The following is a 23,273-nucleotide window of genomic DNA, read 5'->3' as shown; positions in this document are numbered from 1 at the left end:
GGTACATACAGGTTTTGGAGCAACATATGTTGCCATCCAAGCAACGTTACCATGGACGCCCCTGCTTATTTCAGCAAGACAATGCCAAGCCACGTGTTACATCAATGTGGCTTCATAGTAAAAGAGTGCGGGTACTAGACTGGCCTACCTGTAGTCCAGACCTGTCTCCCATTGAAAATGTGTGGTGCATTATGAAGCCTAAAATACCACAACGGAGACCCCCGGACTGTTGAACAACTGAAGCTGTACATCAAGCAAGAATGGGAAAGAATTCCACCTGAGAAGCTTCAAAAATGTGTCTCCTCAGTTCCCAAACGTTTACTGAGTGTTGTTAAAAGGAAAGGCCATGTAACACAGTGGTGAACATGCCCTTTCCCAACTACTTTGACATGTGTTGCAGCCATGAAAAAAAAAGTTAATGATTATTTGCACAAAAAAAAAAAAGTTTATGAGTTTGAACATCAAATATCTTGTCTTTGTAGTGCATTCAATTGAATATGGGTTGAAAAGGATTTGAAAATCATTGTATTCCGTTTATATTTACATCTAACACAATTTCCCAACTCATATGGAAACAGGGTTTGTAATTAAATGTCAAGTCATCATTAAATGGCCCTGATATGTCAAAAGGCATTAATAAACCATGTTCTTTTCCAATATCTCTGTGGAGGGGGGCGTGGCCTGCGGACCTGCAGCGAAGCGGGGTGTGCCAGGACCGGCTGCGAGATCAGCGACAGGTGCGCAGATGGCCCACCTGGGCCTGCTTATCTAATCACCTGTCGCTCTTTTAAAAGGCAGCAGCCGGGGAGGAGGGAGGAGTTAGAGGGGGAGCTGGAGCGAGAGAGAGAGAGACAGAAGAAGAGACACTTGTTGAAAAGCCCAAACAAAAAGACTGTAGCAAAAAATAGAACAATGTTCTAAACCCTGAAAAAGGAGCTGTCATGTCGGTGATTGGTGGTCCGAGGAACCCGGAGGAAAGAAACCTCCACAATCTCTATAACTGATAACGATAGTTCAGCCCAGATATGCACATTTCAAAATTTGATTTACATTAAAAAACTTAATTTTATTATCAAACAACATTTACTAACCGTTGAGTACTGGTACCGATTCCCGGGTAGAGTATGGGTTAAAATAAGGCCGGTAACTAGAGATGTCCGAAAATGTTTTTTGCCAATATCCGATATTCCAATATTGTCCAACTCTCAATTACCGATTCCGATATCAACCGATACCGATATATACAGTCGTGGAATTAACACATTATTATGCCTAATTTTGTTGTGATGCCCCGCTGGATGCATTAAACAATGTAACAAAGCATTTATCAGCCGATAATATCGGACTCTCAGTCCTTTCCATCGAGGACGTGGAAGACATCTACCTATTTGGAAACGTGATCGCGGTGCACCTGCTGATTGGGCTGGGCATTGCTCTGGTGTATCGTCAAATTCTTAAGACGATGGCAGCCACTCAAGGAGCCCAAAGGCTGTTCGTCGCAATGGAAGGTTTGGGCAGGGCTATGGGAACACAGACTGTGGTGATTTCTGAACTGAATCGCAAGATGGATCGCATCATGGAGAAGCTTGCTGAAAAGGAAAATTGAATTGAATTTGAGAGCAGCCAGCATGGACGAACAGAACAGACAAGTCATTGCATTGTCTGCTCGCGGAAAATGAACATCCTAATCCATACTTGCCAACCCTCCCGGAATTTCAGGGAGACTCCCGAAATTCAGCACCTCTCCCGAAAACCTCCCGGAAGAAATTTTCTCCCGAAAATCTCCCGGAATTCAGCCGGAGCTGGAGGCCACGCCCCCTCCAGCTCCATGCGGACCTGAGTCCAGTGTGCGCACACAAGGAGACGAAGCAGAAGAACGAGACCATAGTCTAAGAGCGCAGGGGAGACACTTCTCCAGGGCCGATGTATGCTCGGGGCAACACCTTTCACCTTACCCGGCAGTGGGTCTCCACAGCGGACGACTTTAGGGTGAGTGATGAGTCCAGCGATTAGTTGCAAATCTTACTTTATTGATTGCTTGCACACAGCCAATCCAACACAAAACCAACTAGTCCCTCCCCGCACTCACGCTACACTCCCTCTCTTCTCTCGCCCACACACTCACTGACGTCACTCACCTCACATGCTGTCACCTATTGAAGGGCCACACACACACATACTCTACTCTCATAACACACAGTACAGTTAGTAGAACAACTGTGTTTTCATTACTGTGTATTTGATAGGTGCCATTGCCCCGGAATTGTATTGCACTGTACTTTCAAGTACAACAATGAGTAGATGAGTGTTATGTGTTTTCATTACTGTGTATTTGATAGGTGCCATTGCCCCGGAATTGTATTGCATTGTACTTTCAAGTACAACAATGAGTAGATGAGTGTTATGTGTGTGTATATGTGTAAATAAGTGAACACTGAAATTCAAGTATTTCTTTTATTTATATATATAATAAAATAAATAAATATATATATAGCTAGAATTCACTGAAAGTCAAGTATTTCATACATATATATATATATATATATATATATACATATATGAATGAAATACTCCAGTTGGTGAATTCTAGCTGTAAATATACTCCTCCCCTCTTAACCACGCCCCCCGCCCCACCCCCGACCACGCCCCCCACCTCCCGAAATCGGAGGTCTCAAGGTTGGCAAGTATGTCCTGATCTACGATTTGACTCTCTCGAATGGCCTTGACGCTGTGAACAACAGGAGCAGGCTGTTCTGAAAACACCCCCGAGGACACCTCAATGATGGACGCTTTTGACCTCGCTCCCTCCTCAACGACATCTGGAGTCGACCTTTTGCAGATCGGCCTCAGTCTATAAACATTACATCATCACACCCAAGACAATTGGGCACACACACACACACACACACCCTCCCCCACCCCACGCCTTCACCACCGCTTGTTTCCCCTCAGGGTGATGGACGGGTGGCAGCGCTTCATAGCAGCAGTCGACCTCCAGGGTCCCAACTCCCCGCCCCTCTGTTGCGAGTTGTCGTGATTAAATGTAAGGTGTTTATGTGTGCATTGCATGGAGGTTTTTTCCCACTCCAGACTAGGCCCCCTTAGGAGCCCAGTCTAGATTGTATTTTTTTACTCATCTTCTTCCCCGGCGTTTTACCTTTTTCTTATCTTTTACGGGGCACCTTATGGCGACCCATCAGCGTTCCTGTTCTGTAACCCTGTACACTGTTTGTTTGTCTAATCTTGAACGGGTTTGTGCTGAAAACATAGTTCCGTTGTACTTGTGCAATGACAATAAAGTCCTATCCTTTCGGACATCTCTACTTCTGTGTCGTCGTTCACTCACAACAATAGCTCCTTTTAGTACAAAATTATTCCAGTTCATGCTTCCAGAGAGAAAACAGCAATAAATACTGCAAATACCATAAGTTTAGGTGCCGGCATAATAAAGCCATGAGAGTGCACTCACCTCGTCCGTCATGCCGGTGCGCCTCGAGCAGCTGGAGGCCACTGCAGGCGGAGAGGAGTCTCTCGGTGCCGTCCAGACTGGCGCCGACTGCCCGACTGATCTCCTCGGTAGACAGAGGCCGTGATGCGGCCAGCAACACGTCGAACACGCCCAGCTCGCAGGCCGTGAACAGCGTCTGGTCCAGAGGGTCACAAGAAGTAGAAGATCATTGCCAGACACGTGGGCTCATGTTTATCCAGCCATCCATCCATCTTCTTCTGCTTATCCGAGGTCGGGTCGCGGGGGCAGCAGCCTAAGCAGGGAAGCCCAGACTTCCCTCTCCCCAGCCACTTCGTCCAGCTCTTCCTGTGGGACCCCGAGGTGTTCCCAGGCCAGCCAGGAGACATAGTCTTCCCAACGTGTCCTGGGTCTTTCCCGTGGCCTCCTACCGGTCGGACGTGCCCTAAACACCTCCCTAGGGAGGCGTTCGGGTGGCATCCTGACCAGATGCCCGAACCACCTCATCTGGCTCCTCTCCATGTGGAGGAGCAGCGGCTTTACTTTGAGCTCCTCCCCGATGACAGAGCTTCTCACCCTATCTCTAAGGGAGAGCCCCGCCACCCGGCGGAGGAAACTCATTTCAAGTTCAAGTTTATTCACAATACCATATAACAAATACAATAGTAGTGAAATATCATCTTTTAAAGATGTTGGTACGTGAAAGGGTCCCCCAAATAAGCTAGAAGAAGCTTTTGACAGGGGGTCCAGAGGATAGTATATACATGAAATGATGGAACATGGTAGAAAGTACAACAACAAAAAACAAAACAAAAAACAACGCTATATGATTAACACAAGATAATAGTACTAAAGCAAGCATACACATACATACATACATACATACATTCATTCAACCATGCAAAACCCAACAGTAGTCTACCCCACATGAGGCATTAAATATAGGTGGTTAATAGATAAGTTTTTAGTTTATTTTTGAAGTTGGAGAATGGATACAGCATCTTGAGGCTCTCATTAAGCCGGTTCCAAATCTTTGGTCCCCTGCATACAACACTTCGAGCGGTACAATCCAGTAAACGATGTTTCCCTGATATCAAATCTAAGTTACGAGTGTTGTGGGCATGCTGGGGATGGTAGATAGGAACCAAGCTACAGAGCCTTAAATTCAGCCTGTAAATGACTTGATAGGTTAAACAAGCATTTTGATAAATATTGAAATCTGTCAGTCTTAAGAGATGATAATTATGGAATAGATGTGGAGTGGGGGCATTAAACTTGGACCATGACAGGGCCCGTATAATTTTCTTTTGCATGGATTCTAATTTGTGGAGGTAGGTAGGGAAGGTGTTACACCAGATGACATTACAGTAGTTTAGATGTGGTTCAAAGAGTTTTATATAGTGTGAGTAGAGCATAAAGAGGAAGATAATGACGAAGGTGAAAGAACAGGCCAACATATTTGGATAATTTGTTTAACAGATGGCTAATGTGACATTTGAAATTGAGGTATTCGTCAATGATGACCTCCAGGAATTTTGTGGAGTACACTCTCTGTATTTCCTGCCCATTGATGTTGATATGGCAGTGCTCAGTATTTGTCTGGTTTTTATTAGAACGAAATAGAAGAAAATTTGTTTTATTTACATTAAGTGAGAGCTTATTGCATTTGAACCAGGAATCTACTTTCACAAGCTCTGAATTGACAGTTACGTGTAGATCGTGTAGGCTCCTGTGTGAGGTAAACAAATTTGTATCGTCAGCAAAAATTATTTTATGACAAGTTTCGAAGGAGTTTACAAAATCATTTATGTATAAGATAAAAAGGAGAGGCCCCAAGATGGATCCCTGGGGAACCCCATAATTTATGGTCATACAGGGTGAATTGTGATCATTGACGCATACACATTGCTGCCTTCCGTATAAGTAAGAGCGGAACCAATCGAGAGGTATCCCTCTGACACCATAGTGATATAGCTTATACAATAAGATCTCAAAGTCTATTGTGTCAAAGGCCTTGGATAGATCCAAAAAAATGCCAATACCGCATTTTCCTTCTTCAATACAGTCATTGACCTTTTCCAAAAGGTCGAGTATAGCCATACAGGTGGTGCTTTTTTTACGAAAACCATATTGGGAGGGGACAAGGATATTTAGTTTTTCCAGAAAGCCATTCAGTTGGTTATAGACCACTTTCTCAAATATTTTTGAAAATGTTGGTAAAATTGAAATTGGCCTATAATTGTTCATATTATTTTTATCACCTGATTTAAAAATTGGGATTATTTTTGCCACATTGGACATTTTGGGTACAATGCCAGCAATAAGTGACAGGTTTATACAGTGACAGAGAGGATTTATGATCACATTTGCTATGGCTTTCAAAATTTTGCTACATATCCCGTCCACTCCAGCTGTATGTGATGACTTTAGGTCCATAATGATCGTATAAAGCTCATTGATGTCGGTTGGCTGCATGAAAAAGGAGCTAGGGTAGCTGCCTGATCAAATTTCGGCCGCTTGTACCCGTGATCTTGTCCTTTCGGTCATAACCCAAAGCTCATGACCATAGGTGAGGATGGGAACGTAGATCGACCGGTAAATTGAGAGCTTTGCCTTCCGGCTCAGCTCCTTCTCCACCACAACAGATCGATACAGCGTCCGCATTACTGAAGACGCCGCACCGATCCGCCTGTCGATCTCATCATCCACTCTTCCCTCACTCGTGAACAAGACTCTGAGGTACTTGAACTCCTCCACTTGGGGCAAGATCTCCTCCCCAACCCGGAGATGGCACTCCACCCTTTTCCGGGCGAGAACCATGGACTCTGACTTGGATGTGCTTCAACATAGGAGTATTATTATGGTGTGTGTGTATAAGGTAAGACATTATCTGGTGTTTAGTTTCGCAATATTATGCAAAAGTAACTTTTCTTACCTTCTGGTACCTGCTGATCTGTATTTGGGATCTGTACAAGTCCTGAAAATGTGTGCACTTCCGCCTTTGTAGTCCGTGCCGACACCATAGTCGATAAGCTTCCTCTTTTTCTCTATCTTCTTATTATGTGACATTCATCCTCTGCTGTTGCCATTTCTAATATAAAGTAGTGTAAAGTTCTTACTCAGGTCAATAAACTTGCCATGAAAGCGCTAAAACATACCGGTGTTGTGAGTTTACATTATTCACTCAAGGAACTTTAGTTATTAGAGAGTTCCGGTCGGACTAGTGAGCCACGGATGAGGAGATGCTGCTCTGTTATTGATTAAAGTGTGAATGTCATTAAAACAGTTAGCTCCATCTTTTGACACTTCTTCCACCCCCGTCCTTGCACGCTACACCGCTACAACAAAGATGACGGGGAGAAGACACTGTCGAAGGTGAGCCACTTACATAAGACCGCCCACAAAACGGTGCATCCTGAAACGACTGTCAGAAAGCGACTTGAAGATGATGTGTAAAACATCATCTATGCAACATTTTGACCAAAGAACCACCATCACATGTTATGTAGAGCAGTGTTTTTCAACCTTTTTTGAGCCAAGGCACATTTTTTTCATTAAAAAAATACAGAGGCACACCACCAGCAGAAAAGGTTAAAAAATGAAACTCCACCAGGTTGTCGTGCCTTATATTGAGTTTGTTGATGTTTCCTGTGTGTAGTGCTTTAGTTCCTGTCTTGCGCTGTTATTTTGGTGACCCTTCCTGTTTTGTCGGTGTTCTCCTGTAGCAGCTTCACGCCTTCCTTTGAGTGCTATTGCCCGCACCAGCTTTGTTTTTGCAATCAAGACTATTTAAGTTGGGCGTATGCTATCCTTTTTTGTGGGGACATTGTTGATTGTCATGTCATGTACAGATGTACTTTGTGGACGCTGTCTCTGCTCCACACGCTGTAAGTTTTTGCTGTCGTCCAGCATTCTGTTTTTGTTGACTTTGTAGCCAGTTCAGTTTTACTTTTGTTTTACATAGCCATCCCTATGCTTCAGTGCCTTTTCCTAGCGCAGGGGTCGGCAACCTTTACCAGTCAAAGAGCCATTTTGACCAGTTTCACAAATTAAAGAAAACACTGGGAGCCACAAAAATGTTTTGAAATTTAACATGAAATAACACTGCCTACAAAGTTTTTTTGTTTTGCTTTGTGCTATGTATTAACCAAGGGTCTCAGACACGCGGCCCATACCGTAATATGACAATTGAATGTTAGTGGCGCTTGACAGCGTCGAACAAATCCGGCAGGCTACGAAATTTAGGGCAACTATTCTCTCGGACGTGCCGTGATGGTACAGCATTAAGCGCACACTACAACCAGCGTGCCGGGCCAGCCACACGTTGTATGGGGTTTCTGCTTGCTCACGTAAGTGACAGCAAGGCATACTTGGTCAACAACCACACAGGTTACACTGACGGGGTCGGTATAAAAAACTTTTAACACTCTTACTAATAATGCGCCACACTGTGAACCCACACCAAACAAGAATGACAAACACATTTCGGGAGAACATCTGCACCGTAACACAACATAAACACAACAGAACAAATACCCAGAATCCCATGCAACCCTAACTCTTCCGGGCTACATTATACACCCCTGCTACCAAACCCCGCCCACCTCAACCGACGCACAGAGGGGGGGGGGATTGATGTGTGAGGGAGCAGGGTTGGGGTGGGGGCGGGGTTTGGTGGTAGCAGGGGTGTATAATGCAGCCCGGAAGAGTCAGGGCTGCATGGGATTCTGGGTATTTGTTCTGTTGTGTTTATGTTGTGTTAAGGTGCAGATGTTCTCCCGAAATGTGTTTGTCATTCTTGTTTGGTTTTGGTTCAAAGTGTGGCGCATTATTAGTAAGAGTGTTAAAGTTGTTTTATATGACCACCGTCAGTGTAACCTGTGTGGCTGTTGACCAAGTATGCCTTGCTGTCACTTGCGTGTGCAAGCAGAAGATGCATATAACAAAAGGCTGGGCTGGCACGATGTTAGTACAGATTGCAAAGGTAGTTAAGTACTGTACCATCATGGCACGCCCTTATTATTATTATAAGGGTGAAAATTGGAGATTATTAATTCCGGGGGTTTCCTACAAGAGGCACTGAAATCCGGAAGTCTACCTGGAAAATCGGGGGGGTCGGCAAGTATGCAGCTGAGCCGCATCCGAGTGATCAAAGAGCCGCATGCGGCTCCGGAGCCGCGGGTTGCCGACCCCTGTCTTAGCGGAACCTTCCTTTTGTTCATTTTTGGTTTAAGCGTTACATACCTTTTTACCTGCACACTGTCTCCCGCTGTGCTCTGCATATTGGGATCACGACAAACCATCCTCGACGCGTTACGACTTCTACAAAGCAATGAACTATCTGCTGCCACCTACTGGTATGGAGTATTACATGGTTACCCTGCCGAGCTCTACACAGCACAGGCATTAGACAACGGCACATTGTTATGATTATTGATTTGCAAAAAATATTTTTTGGATCAATTAGGTGAAGTTGCATAATTTCCCACGACACATTTGGCACAGTGGTTGAAAATCACAGATGTAGACCACAAGGAAGTCTTTTACATTTAGAAAAAAATCATAATATGACCCCTTTAATGCGCCTTATAATCCGGTGCACCTTTTGTATGAAAATAGACCTGACTAAACCCGCTCATCGGCAGTGCACCTTATAATCCGGTGCGCCCTATGGTCCGGAAAATGCGGTACCTACTGTACTGTTGCCTTGTTGAAATTAGGGATGTCCCGATCCAGGTTTTTGCACTTCCGATCCGATACCGATGTTTTTTTTGCACTTTTGATCCGATACCGATACTGGCCTATCCGAGCATGTATTAAAGTTTAAAGTTATTTAGCCTACTTAGTTGTCAGAATCATGTTGAAAAGGGTTTTAGTACTCTTGATAACAACTAGCCAGCTGAATTAGGTGACTTTGAATAATACACAATGGTTGGTAACAAGAAACTGACCGGTTTATTCAAGGATAAACACAAAATACATGAAATTATACGGCCTTTTTTTAATATTGCGATATTTTAAGGCCATATTGCGATACACGATATATATCTCGATATTTTGCCTTAGCCTTGAATGAACACTTGATGCATATAATCACAGCAGTATGATGATTCTATGTGTCTACATTAAAACACTCTTCTTCATACTGCATTAATATATGCTACTTTTAAACTTTCATGCAGAGAAGTGAAGTGAAGTTTATTTATATAGCGCTTTTTCTCTAGCGACTCAACGCGCTTTACATAGTGAAACCCATTATCTAAGTTACATTTAAACCAGAGAAGGAAATCACAACTAAAAAAAAAATCAAAATTTTTTTCATACAGTGTTTATCTGGAAATGTTTGCCTCTGCATTTTGATGGTGTGGGCGTGTGACACCCAACGGAGATGTTGACGTGCGGAGTAAGCACTCTTCATTGTCTAGAAGTGGACTTTTGAAATGATGCTACATATTAGCAGTAATGCTACTTTTTAGAGCAACGCCTTTGCTCCACACTTGACAAATTACTGTTGTCTATTCCCACTTAAGCCAAACCACCGCCAGACGATGGACCCCCCGCTGTTTTTTGGGGGAATTAATTCATTCTTCCTTCATTCGTATTACCACTCGCACGGCTGCGCTAGCATCACAGCTAACGTTAGCCATGCTGCTACCTCTCTGCTCAAGGAGGGCGTATACCAGTGACGTGCGGTCACACATGGAAAACAAAAAAAATGTAAAAAGAAAAAAAATTTATTAAATTGTTATATGTATCCAGTGATTATACTATAAAGTTATTTTCCATTTAACTTCACCAGTTTTAGATTATTTTTATTCAAAATCGCTGAATTTTCACATTTGCCGTTCAAATACTGAGAAGAGACGGTGCGGTGATCAGCAGCCAGTTGAGGCACGTCACTCAGTGCCTCAACATGGATTGCGGACTCGGCTAACTGCTGGCCTGCTGTGCAGTGAGACCGTATTGCTATATGAATTATATTATACATTTCCATAGTTTAGTTAGCTGAGGTATATAATGTACAGTGTATTTTGTCAACAACTGTATGTGTGTAAAGTATTTCTTGTGCTGAGCGATCATAAAACTGCTGCGAAGAGCACTGGCTGAGGCTCGCGTAACCCCGTCTCCTGGTGCCGGTTAAGGCACCTCCGCCGCAGACTGCACCCCCCGACGAGAGCGCCACACCAACCAAAGCCCACACCCAAACCCTCCACGTGCAAGACCGAATCCACCCAAAAAAAACATCACCCAACCATGCAAATTTTGCATTTCCTTTGGAAATACGAGGTCCCAGAGTCTGGAGGAAGACAGGAGAGGCACAGGATCCACGTTGCCTGAAGTCTAGTGTAAAGTTTCCACCATCAGTGATGGTTTGGGGTGCCATGTCATCTGCTGGTGTCGGTCCACTCTGTTTCCTGAGATCCAGGGTCAACGCAGCCGTCTACCAGCAAGTTTTAGAGCACTTCATGCTTCCTGCTGCTGACCTGCTCTATGGAGATGGAGATTTCAAGTTCCAACAGGACTTGGCGCCTGCACACAGCGCAAAATCTACCCGTGCCTGGTTTACGGACCATGGTATTTCTGTTCTAAATTGGCCCGCCAACTCCCCTGACCTTAGCCCCATAGAAAATCTGTGGGGTATTGTGAAAAGGAAGATGCAGAATGCCAGACCCAAAAACGCAGAAGAGTTGAAGGCCACTATCAGAGCAACCTGGGCTCTCATAACACCTGAGCAGTGCCAGAAACTCATCGACTCCATGCCACGCCGCATTAACGCAGTAATTGAGGCAAAAGGAGCTCCAACCAAGTATTGAGTATTGTACATGCTCATATTTTTCATTTTCATACTTTTCAGTTGGCCAACATTTCTAAAAATCCCTTTTTTGTATTAGCCTTAAGTAATATTCTAATTTTGTGACACACGGAATTTTGGATTTTCATTTGTTGCCACTTCAAATCATCAAAATTAAATGAAATAAACATTTGAATGCATCAGTCTGTGTGCAATGAATAAATATAATGTACAAGTTACACCTTTTGAATGCAATTACTGAAATAAATCAAGTTTTTCAAAATATTCTAATTTACTGGCTTTTACCTGTATATATTTAAGTTAAAGTACCACTGATAGTCACACACACTAGGTGTGGTGAAATTACTCTCTGCATTTGACCCATCTCCTTGTTCCCCCCCTTGGGAGGTGAGGGGAGCAGTGAGCAGCAGCGGTGGCCACGCTCGGGAATCATACATATATATATATATATATATATATATATATATATATATATATATATATATATATATATATATATATATATATATATATATATATACGTATATACACAGGACTGTCTCAGAAAATTAGAATATTGTGATAAAGTTCTTTATTTTCTGTAATGCAACTAAAAACATGAAAATGTCATACATTCTGGATTCATTACACATCAACTGAAATATTGCAAGCTTTTTATTATTTTAATATTGCTGATTATGGCATACAGCTTAAGAAAACTCAAAAATCGTATCAGAATTTTTTTTAATATTTCCTCAGACCAAGTTAAAAAAAAAAGATTTATAGCAGTAAAACAAAATCAAACATTTGAAAATGTCAATTAATGCACTCAGTACTTGGTTGGGGATCATTTTGCACGGATTACTGCATCAATGCGGCGTGGCATGGAGGAAATCAGCCTGTGGCATTGCTGAGGTGTTATGGATGCCCAGGATGCTACAATAGCGGCCTTTAGCTCATTTGCATTATTGGGTCTGGTGTCTTTCAGCTTCTTCTTCACAATACCCCACAAATTCTCTATGGGGTCAGGTCAGGGGAGTTGGCAGGCCAATGGAGGACAGCAATGCCATGGTCAGTACACCAGTTACTGGTGGTTTTGGCACTGTGGGCAGGTGCCAGATCATTCTGGAAAATGAAATCATCATCTCCATAGAGCTTTTCAACAGATGGAAGCATGTAGTGTTTTAAAATCTCTAGAAGCGTCTGACTTGGGCTATGGAAAAGAAGCACTGGACAGTTGCAGAGTGGTCCAGAGTCCTGTTTTCAGTCGAAAGCAAGTTTTGTATTTCATTTGGAAGTCAAGGCGCTAGAGTCTGGAGGAAGGCTGGAGAGGAGCAAAATCCAAGTTGCTTGAAATCCAGTGTGAAGTTCCCACAGTCAGCAATGGTTTGGGGAGCCATGTCAGCTGCTGGTGTTGGTCCACTGTGTTTCATCAAGTCCAGAGTCAATGCAGCTGTGTACCAAGAGATTTTAGAGCACTACATGCTTACCTCTGTTGAAAAGCTCTATGGAGATGATGATTTCTTTTCCAGCATGATCTGGGCCAAAACCACCAGTAACTGGTGTACTGACCATGGCATTACTGTCCTCGATTGGCCTACCAACTCCCCTGACCTGAACCCCATAGAGAATTTGTGGGGTATTGTGAAGAAGAAGCTGAAAGACACCAGACCCAATAATGCAAATGAGCTAAAGGACGCTATTGAAGCATCCTGGGCATCCATAACACCTCAGCAATGCCACAGGCTGATTTCCTCCATGCCACGCCGCATTGATGCAGTAATCCGTGCAAAAGGATTCCCAACCAAGTACTGAGTGCATTAATTGACATTTTCAATTGTTTGATTTTGTTTTACTGCTATAAGTCTTTTTTTTTTACTTGGTCTAAGGAAATATTTTAATTTTTTCAGATACAATTTTTGAGTTTTCTTAAGCTGTATGCCATTTTCAAAAGTTTGATTTTGTTTTGTTGTAGCTGAGATATGCTCCAGCACCCCCCGCGACCCCGAAGGGAATAAGCGGTAGAAAATGGATGGATGGATGGATGGATGGATATTATAAATCTTTTTTTTTACTTGGTCTGAGGAAATATTCAAATTTTTTGAGATACGATTTTTGAGTTTTCTTAAGCTGTATGCCATAATCAGTGTCATGTCTGTGTAATCATGTTTTGTCTTAGTCATGTTTTGTTTAGTTATTGGACTTTTTAGTTTCTGGCTTTTCACTCCCTTGTCTTGTTTCCATGATTACCCATTAGTCTCACCTGTTCCACGTTTGGACTCATTGTGCACTCTTGTTTGTCACCATAGCAACCCATTAGTTTTCACCTGTCACGTCACGCACCTGTTTCACGTTTTGAGTCACGCACCTGTTTTCGTTAATCATGTCTGTAGTATTTAAGTTCATTGTTTTTCAGTTTGTCTTTCTGGTGACATCCCCACATTTATGCTCTGCACATTTTTGACTTGTTTTTCATGTCCATCGTTCACGCTGCCCCTTTTTGTCCTTGCCAAGTAAGTTTTGTTTATTATTGCCACAGTTAGTGTTTTTTGTTGTTCATAGTTTTTGCCTTTATGCAAGCTTTTGGTTTCATAGTTTGTTCTCCGCCATTGTGCGCGCCTTTTGTTACTTCCTTGTTTTGTATTTATAGTGTTTAAATAAAAATGTACTTACATTCCCGTCTCGCCCGAGCCAACTTTCCGTTGCATTCCAGAAAAGCAAACACCCAGGACCAAGTCATGACAATCAGCAATATCAAAATAATGAAAGGCTTGCAATATTTCAGTTGATGTGTAATGAATCCAGAATGTATGACGTTTTAGTTTTTTTTAATTGCATTACAGAAAATAAAGAACACTAGCTGTTTTGTAATATGACTATAGTTTAAAAAGAAGTAACACACAAATATGGATATATCTAATTATCTGCCTCCGTCAATATATATATATATATATATATATATATATATATATATATATATATATATATATATATATATATATATATATATATATATATATATATATATACACACACACACACATACTGGTTATCATTTGGAATGGGGACCAAGTTTTTGATCATGACTTGTGAGGACCACCCTTTCTACAGGTTGTGGAGGCGTGGCGCAGTGGGAGAGTGGCCGTGCACAACCCGAGGGTCCCTGGTTCAATCCCCACCTAGTACCAACCTCGTCATGTCCGTTGTGTCCTGAGCAAGACACTTCACCCTTGCTCCTGATGGGTGCTGGTTAGCGCCTTGCATGGCAGCTCCCTCCATCAGTGTGTGAATGTGTGTGTGAATGGGTAAATGTGGAAGTAGTGTCAGAGCGCTTTGAGTACCTTGAAGGTAGAAAAGCGCTATACAAGTACAACCCATTTATCATAAAAAAAATGGTGTAAAATGTCCACTGGCCAGTTAGCTCATACACGTCTTTAAATCTCTGGATTGATGAAGTAATGTGCTGATCATTCTTACTGGGGACCCTGGGGAAAAAGACCTAATATGCTTCATGGGGACCAAATTTAAATAATTTTGCATAATTCACACAAATTTGTACGTGACTACTGATGACCATTTAAAAAAAAAAAAGTTCAAATTAAATATGACATGATCCTCATAATACAGCACTACAGCTGTCCTCTTATAGGAAGTTTCACCACTTAAATGTACCAGCTACAGCCCGATGAGGGGGCTGCTGTGCAAATGTCTCACACTCAAACTAACCAGTAAACATGTTTTATGGGCCAAAATCTTAAAAATCACTTAGGCCTCTTCAGAATGGATCTGACTATCATTTAAAAAGGTTTCCCTTTAGGGGGCCTGTTTTTTTGTCCCCATACCATAGAAAGGGTGGTCCCCACAAGTGATGATCAAAAACTTGGTCCCATACCGTCAGAGGTCCCCTAAAGGTGACTGTGTAAACAGAGCGATGTCCCCATTAAGTAAGCATTGCCAGAACACACACACTAGAGATGCGCGGATAGGCAATTATTTCATCCGCAACCGCATCACAAAAGTCGTCAACCATCCGCATCCACCCGAACTAACATTTAATCAAAACCGCACCCGCCCGTTGTTATATATCTAATATAGACGATGCAAGGCATTAGTGAGGTTATAAAGCTTTTGCCTGTTAAAGAAAGGAGACTGATCCAATGTGGCAGAGACATTCAATGCGTGCCACGCTGTCACGGCCCAGACGCACACCAGTGCGCAATCATCTGGGAGCCGCGTGGAGGTGCGATGTCCCTCGCACCCGCGGCGGCTCCACCCGGGCTCGCGCCCGAGGCTTCAGCGCGCGCCGCGGCGGCCATCCTACTCGTCGCGGCACAGCCCTCGCGGCAATCGCTGCCGGCGACGGCCGGGTATGGGCCCGACGCTCCAGCACCATCCATTTTCAGGGCTAGTTGATTCGGCAGGTGGGTTGTTCCACACTCCTTAGCGGGTTCCGACTTCCATGGCCACCGTCCTGCTGTCTATATCAACCAACACTTTTTCTGGGGTCTGATGAGCGTCGGCATCGGGCGCCTTAACCCGGCGTTCGGTTCATCCCGCAGCGCCAGTTCTGCTTACCAAAAGTGGCCCACTCGGCTCACCAGGGTGAGCCCCACCCCTTTCGTGAGCGCACTGTGCGCGGAGTGACCCCTGTTACGCGCCCGCGGCAACGGGGGTGGCGGGCAGGTAAGCTGCGCGGGCGGAGAGCGCGGAGTGACCCTTGTTACGAGCCCCCGGCCACGGGGGTGGCGGGCAGGTAAGCTGCGCGGGCGGAGCGCGCGGAGTGACCCCTGTTACGAGCCCCCGGCCACGGGGGTGGCGGGCAGGTAAGCTGCTTACCTGCTGCGCGTGACGCCGGCCGCGGCGGGGTGTCGGTGCGGTGGGCGCGGTGGTGACCCTGGACGTGCGTCGGGCCCTTCTCGCGGATCACCTCAGCTACGGCTCCCGGTGGGGCCCTCTCGGGGGAAGGGGCCTCGGTCCCGGACCCCGGCGAGGTGTCCCTTCTCCGCTCCGTAAAAGTGTCCATCTCTTTTTTTTTTCTTCTTCTGTTGTGGCATATGCTGCAGGTGCCTGCTCGTTTTTCGTATGTGGGTAACAACATTTAACTATGTATATATATTTCCGAATTGGTTTAACTGCCACCCGCCTGAATCTATTTAAAATCTAATTTTTTTTTATTTCAACCGCCAGACCCGACCCGCGGATAAAATCTAATTTTTTTTTATTTCAACCACCCGACCCGCGGATAATCCGCGGACTCCGCGGTTGTCTCCGCAAACCGCGCATCTCTAACACACACACATATGCATATGTGCATATGCATGCATGCTTTGGAGCCTCGAAAGAAAATAATGTTTGCCTTGGTGCCCTAAAATATGAGCCCTCCTTTAAGGCAACACTTGCCTTGACCTTAAAAAGTTTAGAATTCCAGGCCTGGATTCAGCAAGATCACAATCCTGTCAATTGTTGGACTTGAACTTGTTTAACTGCGTTGGAACAACCACGACGGGACTGTTCTGACAAATGTGCAGGTCTGGAGGTTTGCATTACCTTGGAGACGAGGAAGCCTTCCATGTACTCCAGTATTTTCTTGGGGTACGCGTCAGCATCGGGTGTCGCAACGGTCGAGTCCATGCCTTGTCGGCGAGACGTCCTGTGACTCGAGCGTCTGGAAAGTGGAGAAGAAAGCAGACTAAAGTGCCCACCCAGCAGTGGTAGCAGTGGGCTAAGCCGATTAGACTTCGGTAACCCAGATTAGACCAGGGGCTCACCTGAAACTAAACAGTGCGGTTTTGTTCACCATCACTCACGCTCCAGTGGGAATTTCATTTTAGAGATGGTCTATTTGATCGGTCTTTTTGGACAAGGTGTCCTTGGTTGGAAGAACTTTTGCCCAGTGTATCAAACACCCTGAGGATGAAGTAGAACATAGATTTACCTGGTTCAGGTGCAACATAAAGGAGCGCTGAACTTCTAGACAAGCTTTGCTTTTAGTTAAAATGTCAATTTATTCATTTTATTCGAACTACCTTATGTAGAAGATGCACCAGGATGCCACACAGTACACATTCAAAAAGTAATCCAGTTAAGAGCACCATCTTTGCCCAGACACAATGTAAAGCATGGGTGTCAAACTCTGGCCCGCGGGCCAAAATTGATATCAAATTAACCGCCAATTAAATACAGTGGCGGTGCCGCGGTAACACCGCATTCACCGCGAATTCTCATACTTGCCAACCCTCCTGGGAGACTCCCAAGTTTCAGTGCCCCTCCCGAAAATCGTCACGTCACGTCCGCTTTTCACCCGTTCCAACGAATGCTGGCCCAGTCACATAATATGTGCGGCTTCTGCACGCACACACACGTGAATGCATGCATACTTGACCAACAGCGATACAGGTTACACTGAGGGTGCCCGTATAAACAACTTTAACACTGTTAGAAATATACGCCACACTGTGAATCCACACCAAACAAGAGTGACAAACACATTTCGGGAGAACATCCGCACCGTAACACAACATAAACAAATACCCAGAATCCCATGCAGCCCTAACTCTTCCGGGTTGCAATATACACCCCCGCTTCCACCAAACCCCGCCCACCTCAACCAACGCACAGAGAGAGGCGGGGGGAGGGTGTATATTGCAGCCCGGAAGAGTTAGGACTGCATGGGATTCTGGGTATTTGTTTTGTTGTGTTACGGTGCGGATGTTCTCCCAAAATGTGTTCGTCATTCTTGTTTGGTGTAGATTCACAGTGTGGCGCATATTTGTAACAGTGTTAAATAATGATAAATGGGTTGTACTTGTATAGCGCTTTTCTACCTTCAAGGTACTCAAAGCGCTTTGACACTACTTCCACATTTACCCATTCACACACACATTCACACACTGACGGAGGGAGCTGCCATGCAAGGCGCTAACCAGCACCCATCAGGAGCAAGGGTGAAGTGTCTTGCTCAGGACACAACGGACATGACGAGGTTGGTACTAGGTGGGGATTGAACCAGCGACCCTCGGATTGCGCACGGCCACTCTTCCACTGCGCCACGCCGTCCCGTGTTAAAGTTATTTCTACGGGCATCCTCAGTGTAACCTGTATCGCTGTTGGTCAAGTATGAATTGCACTCACGTGTGTGTGCGTACAGAAGCCGCACATATATTGTGACTGGGCCGGCACGTTGTAAGAATGAATAAAAAGCAGACGTGACGACAGCTCGTAGAGGACGTTAAACGCAGTGCCTTTAAGTCACGCCCCCAAGACTGTGGTCCGGGTGGACTACGAGATATTATGACTGATGAACAACTTTGTTCGATAATGAAGGTTGCCTCAGCTCAAAGCCTGAGCCTCGACATTAATGAGCTAGCATCCAAGAAAAGATGGCAGGTATCTGGCTTAGGCATATTAGATTAGATCAGTGTGTTGCAAACTGAGCAGTTTAAAGTACTGAATGGTTGGTTTATTCATTGTTATTTTATTTTCTAATTTATTAGCCTGTGGAAAAAGTTAATGTTGATATTTACCTCAGAAGGCTGCAAATAGAAAAGAGGCATTCAATTTTTATTTAAATTGTATTTGATATCACATTGATATTTTTTAATTATTGTTATTATTATTTGAAACTCAATTTTGCATGTCACTATAAAGTTATATAAGCCTTGCTTGTTCAATATTCAATGCAAAACTTGTTTGGGTCCCTATTCAAAGGTTAATTTGTTCAACCTTGGCCCGCGGCTTTGTTCAGTTTTACATTTTGGCCCACTCTGTATTTGAGTTTGACACCCGATGTAAAGCATCCTAACATTCCCATCTGGGTCTAGGAGTCGTTCAGTGTTCACACCTTGTCTCTTGGTTACGTTGCAAACAGTCCATTAAAAAAATATAAGTCTTTGGAGAAATAAAGACACAAAAAAAACTCGCTCCTGTGGTTCGAAATCCTGAGTTGCCAGAGCTGATGGACAAAAAAATTAAAAATTAAAACAAAGTGTTTGAGGCAGTTTAGGAAAGTCTTCCAAGTTCGTATTTGTAAAAGAGCAGCATTCGAGTTGTTAGCGGTGGTCCCGAGGCTTGTTGGGGGCTATTTTCAAAAGAGATGTTCCAAGTTTTGTGAATATAAAGGCTGCATTGTGATGAGTATTCAAGTACCCAATAAACTAGTGAGTGTGCCATGTAGAACTAAAGTAATACACATGCTCTTTGAAGGTATTTCAATCCACTTCCAAGTTAACCATTTTAATTTAAATGTCTCCCCCCCCCCCAAGCCATCACAAATGAAAAGGAAACTGCACTTGGAATTTTGCCTATCATTAACAATCCTTATGTTAGACAAGAACACATATGATTTTCTTTTTTTTTTAAATGCATTTTAAGTCGTAAAATATGGCAAGTACAAAGTGGCTAAGATTGCAGCTAATGAGACCATAAAGTCCTCTAAATAAACATCCAAAAAGTGCCAGTGTTATTATAAAGGCTAACGCGGAGGAACTACTTTTAGTGTATTTGTTTTGTCACTATTTTATAATAATAATAATAATTAAAGCTGCAAGCAGCGTTGGTCGGGCCCGCATATTTGGCAGGTGCTAGTCCTAAGTGTCCCAATACTTTTGTCAAATTTTAGTCCCAAGTGGCCCAATACTTTTGTCAAGTGTTAGTCCCAAGTGTCCCAATACTTTTGTCCAGTGTGGGTGTGCCAATACTTTTGTCCAGTGGTAGTCCTAAGTGTCCCAATACTTTTGTCCAGTTTTCATCCTAAGTGTCCCAATACTTTTGTCAAGTGTTAGTCCCAAGTGTCCCAATACTTTTGTCCAATTTACGTCCCAAGTGTCCCAATACTTTTGTCCAGTTTTAGTCCTAAGTGTCCCAATACTTTTGTCCCGTGGTAGTCCGAAGTTTCCCAATACTTACGTCAAGTTTTAGTCATAAGTATCCCAATACTTTTGTCAAGTTTTAATGTGAAGTGTCCCAATACTTTTGTCCAGTTTTAGTCCTAAGTGTCCTAAAACTTTTGTCCAGTTTTAGTCCTAAGTGTCCCAATACTTTGGTCCAGTTGTAGTCCTAAGAGTCCCAATAGTTTTGTCCAGTGTAGGTGTCCCAATACTTTTTTCCAGTGGTTGTCCTAAGTGTCCTAATACTGTTGTCTACGAAACAACAAACGTGCTCAGAGGAGATAATGTTTGAAGAGAGGTGACCGGTTTTTACAAAAATTTTGTTTTGAAGGGGGAATAGCAAACTTCCTGTTGGTTTTTGCCCGAGGATGTACAATTATGAAATCTAGGTCTAAGTCATACCTACATAGAAGTTTTTGTTTCATGTCTCTCCGACCTTCCTAGTGGGAGTTGCAGGCAGTCTAGTTTTTTTTTTTTTCCTAGGGGGCGCTAGTGCGCAATTTTGATTTTTAGGGTTCGGTTTTTTGATTAAAAGGCAATTTTCACAGGTCCTGATGTGTGGGTCAAATATGGTGAGTTTTGAAGCATGTTAAGTGGGTCGAATTACAGCTCAAAGAGGCGGTCGGTATAATAATAATAAAGAATAATAAAACCTTACAAATTCAATAGCTACTTATGTCCCATTGCATAAGGACTCCCTTTGGGAGTCCTTATACAATGGGCCATGCGGGCCCTAATAATAATCATAATAATAATAATAATTATTATTATTATTATTATTTATTATTATTTGTTATTTATTATTATTATTTGTTTTTTCCCTATTTTATAATGGCTGTTATCGGAGAAAAAAACACAAATTAGCCGCACCGTCTTATAAGCCACAAGGTACAAAGTGTGAGAAAAATGTAGCAGCAAATTGTCTGGAGTTTACGGTATGAGTGATATTGTTATTAAAAGTGCTAACGCAGAGGAACTACTTTTAGCGGTGCCGTGATCAGAGACTACCTTATGCTGCTATATTGAGCTGCTGCATCACCTCGGAGTTGGTGAAAGTTAAATCTAGATTATAAATCATGCCTCACCTGGATAGTGGAAGGTTGTGGACAAAAACCCACAAGTTGGTCAACTTTGACATCCAACTTCGACCCGGAGATGGTGAGAAAGACAGGAAAAAAACACTTCTTTAACCCTTTGTGAGGATTATGATGCATTGTTTATGTATAAGGGGAAGATGTAAACATCCCATCAGTCTTTATCCCAGTGAGTGATTGTTGTATTATGTTTGTATATCTTGTTTAGCACTTAGCAACACTGCTACATGATGCTTAGTGTTTGACTAAAGCTGCACAGCTTCTAAAACTTGCAGATCCTTGTAGTTTCTGGTTCATCATTTGTCCCAAAGTGGTCTTTATTGTTGTCTTTGAAAAGTGAACGTTGTGATGCGTCTATGAATACACCGCCGTATGCCTATAATAAGCAAAATACATAAATATTATTATGACTATTATATTACTTATATATATATTATTATTATACAGGTAAAAGCCAGTAAATTAGAATATTTTGAAAAACTTGATTTATTTCAGTAATTGCATTCAAAAGGTGTAACTTGTACATTATATTTATTCATTGCACACAGACTGATGCATTTAAATGTTTATTTCATTAAATTTTGATGATTTGAAGTGGCAACAAATGAAAATCCAAAATTCTGTGTGTCACAAAATTAGAATATTACTTAAGGCTAATACAAAAAAGGGATTTTTAGAAATGTTGGCCAACTGAAAAGTATGAAAATGAAAAATATGAGCATGTACAATACTCAATACTTGGTTGGAGCTCCTTTTGCCTCAATTACTGCGTTAATGCGGCGTGGCATGGAGTCGATGAGTTTCTGGCACTGCTCAGGTGTTATGAGAGCCCAGGTTGCTCTGATAGTGGCCTTCAACTCTTCTGCGTTTTTGGGTCTGGCATTCTGCATCTGCCTTTTCACAATACACCAGCAGATGACATGGCACCCCAAACCATCACTCAACCATGCAAATTTTGCATTTCCTTTGGAAATCGAGGTCCCAGAGTCTGGAGGAAGACAGGAGAGGCACAGGATCCACGTTGCCTGAAGTCTAGTGTAAAGTTTCCACCATCAGTGATGGTTTGGGGTGCCATGTCATCTGCTGGTGTCGGTCCACTCTGTTTCCTGAGATCCAGGGTCAACGCAGCCGTCTACCAGCAAGTTTTAGAGCACTTCATGCTTCCTGCTGCTGACCTGCTCTATGGAGATGGAGATTTCAAGTTCCAACAGGACTTGGCGCCTGCACACAGCGCAAAATCTACCCGTGCCTGGTTTACGGACCATGGTATTTCTGTTCTAAATTGGCCCGCCAACTCCCCTGACCTTAGCCCCATAGAAAATCTGTGGGGTATTGTGAAAAGGCAGATGCAGAATGCCAGACCCAAAAACGCAGAAGAGTTGAAGGCCACTATCAGAGCAACCTGGGCTCTCATAACACCTGAGCAGTGCCAGAAACTCATCGACTCCATGCCACGCCGCATTAACGCAGTAATTGAGGCAAAAGGAGCTCCAACCAAGTATTGAGTATTGTACATGCTCATATTTTTCATTTTCATACTTTTCAGTTGGCAAACATTTCTAAAAATCCCTTTTTTGTATTAGCCTTAAGTAATATTCTAATTTTGTGACACACGGAATTTTGGATTTTCATTTGTTGCCACTTCAAATCATCAAAATTAAATGAAATAAACATTTGAATGCATCAGTCTGTGTGCAATGAATAAATATAATGTACAAGTTACACCTTTTGAATGCAATTACTGAAATAAATCAAGTTTTTCAAAATATTCTAATTTACTGGCTTTTACCTGTATATACTATTATACATTACCGTACATGGCAGCACGGTGGAATAGGGGTTAGTGCGTCTGCCTCACAATACGAAGGTCCTGAGTAGTCGTGAGTTCTCCCCGTGACTGCGTGGGTTCCCTCCGGGTACTCCGGCTTCATCCCACCTCCAAAGACATGCACCTGGGGATAAGTTGATTGGCAACACTAAATTGGCCCTAATGTGTGGATGTGAGTGTGAATGTTGTCTGTCTATCTGTGTTGGCC

At 43.2% G+C, this 23,273-nt stretch overlaps 1 protein-coding gene across 1 annotated transcript in view; it reads right to left on the bottom strand.

Moving 5' to 3' along the window:
• The window catches only part of asmt (acetylserotonin O-methyltransferase), a 120,395-nt gene extending 102,633 nt beyond the window's left edge, over positions 1 to 17,762 (bottom strand). The window contains exons 1-3 of the mRNA XM_061971752.2: positions 17,027 to 17,762; positions 16,806 to 16,923; positions 3,470 to 3,644 (exon numbers count right to left, since the gene is read on the bottom strand). Coding sequence (XP_061827736.1) covers positions 3,470 to 3,644; positions 16,806 to 16,923; positions 17,027 to 17,058 — 325 coding nt within the window. The 5' untranslated portion in view covers positions 17,059 to 17,762. The remainder of the gene's footprint in view (positions 1 to 3,469; positions 3,645 to 16,805; positions 16,924 to 17,026) is intronic.
• Positions 17,763 to 23,273: the final 5,511 nt, after the last annotated feature.

Source organism: Nerophis lumbriciformis, linkage group LG13 (genome assembly GCF_033978685.3).
Source record: "Nerophis lumbriciformis linkage group LG13, RoL_Nlum_v2.1, whole genome shotgun sequence".
In the NCBI taxonomy this organism is placed as follows: domain Eukaryota; kingdom Metazoa; phylum Chordata; class Actinopteri; order Syngnathiformes; family Syngnathidae; genus Nerophis; species Nerophis lumbriciformis.
Note: the sequence above shows the minus strand (reverse complement) of the source record. Positions and strands in the feature narration are given on the sequence as shown.